At 39.7% G+C, this 3,460-nt stretch overlaps 1 protein-coding gene across 1 annotated transcript in view; it reads right to left on the bottom strand.

Moving 5' to 3' along the window:
- The window catches only part of LOC107724634 (cyclic AMP-dependent transcription factor ATF-6 beta-like), a 19,581-nt gene that overhangs the window by 7,313 nt on the left and 8,808 nt on the right, over window positions 1-3,460 (bottom strand). The window contains exons 9-10 of the mRNA XM_016533632.1: window positions 1,695-1,874; window positions 1,536-1,612 (exon numbers count right to left, since the gene is read on the bottom strand). Coding sequence (XP_016389118.1) covers window positions 1,536-1,612; window positions 1,695-1,874 — 257 coding nt within the window. The remainder of the gene's footprint in view (window positions 1-1,535; window positions 1,613-1,694; window positions 1,875-3,460) is intronic.

Consider the following 3,460-nt stretch of genomic DNA (forward strand, 5'->3'; position numbering starts at 1 on the left):
AATTGATGTAAATATATACGTTTTCTGCCTCCTTATCCTGAAGTATGTGATAATTGTTAATGCATATTAATAGACTGAATCATGCAGTGAAAGAGCGCACTATAAATGCGCACGCGCACTAAATCCTGTGTTGGTCTAGTAACCAGACTTCATCACGTCGCGTATGCACGCTTCTGTAGGTGTGTTTTGTTTAGCTTTTGCAATATACTCGATAATGCCATGATGTCTCACGAGTTCAGTATTTGCGCTAAACCTGCGCAGATTTGGCCTGCATGAACTTCCCCAAGAAATTAATGAGTGAACATAATTTACGAAAAGTAACCCGCCAAATTGGCTAGTGATTTGACAGCGTTACCCGCCACAGCTGATTTTTACCCGCATTTGGCGGGTTGGCGGGTGTTAATAATTTCAAACCCTGGTTATATGGTAACGAAAGTGGTTAACATTCAACCTGTTCTTTTTCATCAGTAGTATTGTTCCTCTTTTGCTGTGTTATAAGCCGGGCTTCGGATGCTTTCACTTTTGAATTCGCGATCTTGTTGTCACGTTTTACAAGAAAACATATTTGTCTGTTTTGCTTATATCTATGCACCTTTTAATTTTAAGACTAAAGCAAATGATGGATTCATTGTTATTATTAATTAAAAAGTACAACAACAATAAAACAGTAAGATACGATGACAAACTAGCTTACATAATGTTTATTAACAAAAACGAATAAGGTAAGGCATAAATAATAAATTAATTAGTTCTTTAATAAATTACAGAACGTTTAGCAAACACTGAGGAATAAAAAAAAAATTAAAAATTAAAAGAAAGCCTTCAAAGCGTAACCTAAGGTAAACAGCAAGATAACAAGCTTTCAAAATGAAAACAAAAAGAAAAGTCAAACTAAAACTAAGCTGGCTGTCGGTGACAGGACTTGCATGTATGTTTCCACAGGAATACCAACATGTTCACCTTCTCCGGTTTAAGAAGCGGTGTTTTACTTTACTTTAGCTTTAAAAACAAATCCTCCGTCCGCCATCATTTCCTCAATATTCGTGCCATTTTTGCCGCGCGCAGTATAAAGCAGGCTCTACACCTGAAGCCCCTCTCTTCACCTGATCAGGGAAATCTGACTCTGCTACAGTGTGCTGCGACTCTGCAACGCTCGCTGTATGGAGCAGAGCAGACCATGCAGAGCAGACAAATTTGAACTCGTGCATTCTCAAAAAATTTTGCAGTCTAGAGCCCTGTCTTGATTACCTGGTTGGGTGTGTTTAATAAGGGGCAGAGCCAGACTCCCACAGAACTCACTCAGAGATTATTCTGTGTGTTTTTTCATTACAAAGAACAGACTGAAGAGTCATTTGTTCATGAACTGGATCTACACTGCACTGCATGTTTGCTGTCTGTAAACACTGTCAGAGTTGTTTATTGTGATGTTCCACCTGCATTGGCACAAGAACCGAAAACAAAGAAGATGTGACGATCCGCTTCCAGTTTCAGCAGAGTGTTCTTTGCTAATGAGTTTGGAGTGCGTGTTGGTTTACCTGATGGGGCCGAAGGTGATGACGAGGAACAGAGCCATCACACACAGCGCTCCCTTGTTGCTGCCAGACTCAGCGACCTGTTTGGCACACCACACAATTAGACACAGCATGAAAAGCCCTGCAAACGTGAAGCGTTGCTCTGCGGGATCAGCGTCTGACCTCTCTCCCGGCGAGCCGCAGCCGCAGTGCTTGGTTCTCCTTGCGCAGACGCTCGTTCTCCTGCTGCGCCTCCCGCAGCTGCGCCTCCAGGTTCTGCAGGTACTCCTTCTTCTTCTTGCGGCTCTGGCAGGCCGATTCCCGGTTCTTGATCATGCGCTGCTGCCTCTTCAAAACCTTCATCTGAGGACCAGACGAGTGCATTCACTGTAACTGTGATTCTCCCCGACCATCTGTTTTTCATCAACCAACTAAATATGTGCATCACTAATGAAAGGGTTATCTGTGACCCGTTTCAAAAATGAGTTATTTTTATTTTCTCATTAAAACACCTTCAAAATGATATATAACTTATATAAAAAAATTTAAAAAAAGACTGAGCTACAGGCGTTTGATGGCGATAGAGTCAGCAGAGTTGATTTTGAGAAAAATGTTAAAGAGTTAAGGTTTTCTGTAGATTCCAAAGCAAAAGCAAGCAATGTTGCATAGTTTCCTCCAATTCTTTTCTTAATAATAAATACTATATTATTAATCACAATATAGCTATTTTTATTTGATCTTTATTAAAAATGAGAACAAAGATACAAAGAAGTAGCTTCTTTTCTTTTCTTTGCTCACTGTGAAAGCCTCTCATCAAAAAACCACAACTTGACCCCAAAGAACTAGTTAATTACAAACCGATCTCGAATCTCCCTTTTCTGTCCAAGATACTAGAAAAGGTAGTATCCTCACAATTATAGTCCTTCTTAGAGAAAAATGGTATCTGTGAGGATTTCCAGTCAGGATTTAGACTGTATCATAGTGCCGAGACTGCTCTCATTAGAGTTACAAATGACCTGCTCTTATCATCTGATTGTGGTTGTATCTCTCTATTAGTGCTATTGGATCTTAGCGCTGCGTTTGACACGATTGACCACAACATTCTTTTGCATAGACTAGAAAACTTAGTTGGCATTAATGGAAGTGCATTAGCATGGTTCAAATCGTACTTATATGACCGCCATCAATTCGTAGCAGTGAATGATTGTATAGATTTTAAAATCTTGCTTATTACTTATAAAGCCCTGAATGGTTCAGCACCTCAGTATTTGAACGAGCTCTGGAATAACCTACCTAACACTGTTCGAGAGGCAGACACACATTTCTGATATTCAAATCAGTTAAAGGATTTTTAGGCTGCATTAATTAGGTCACGGTTCAAATCGTACTTATCTGACTGCCATCAATTCGTAGCAGTGAATGAATAGGTATTAGTGCTGGGCGGTATACCGGTTCATACCGAATACCGGTGTTTATTTTTGTTATGATATGAAAATATGATATGAAAATATTTACATACCGTATGTCGCTTAAACAACGTTCAGAACGTGACACTGTTTGAAAGGGGTTCCTTTTCACTGTTGCACTGTAGTGAGGGAACAGCTGTATGTGTTACGAGCCACAAAGACAGATCCCCAGTGAGGACCTTGTCTCCTAGACCAGGGGTTTTCAACCTTTTAGGACATGCGCCCCCCCCCAGTTTGTCTAATTTCATTCGCGCCCCCCCCACACCACACATTACTGTATTGACACCGAATTACTTTATTATCATCAACATAATGCAAATATCCATTAAAGCTATTAAAGCAGCAAATTATTTTTCTTTTGCTCTTTTTGATTAACATTTATATAAGAAATGCACGGATCCGTTATACTGATGTACATCTGATATTTTCTTTACTGTTTACGTTCACTTAAAACAACCGACTGTGTTTACAAGGATACTTGCC

The sequence above is a fragment of the Sinocyclocheilus rhinocerous genome, unplaced genomic scaffold (genome assembly GCF_001515625.1).
Source record: "Sinocyclocheilus rhinocerous isolate Xijiao unplaced genomic scaffold, SAMN03320098_v1.1 scaffold2440, whole genome shotgun sequence".
Taxonomy (NCBI): Eukaryota; Metazoa; Chordata; class Actinopteri; order Cypriniformes; family Cyprinidae; genus Sinocyclocheilus; species Sinocyclocheilus rhinocerous.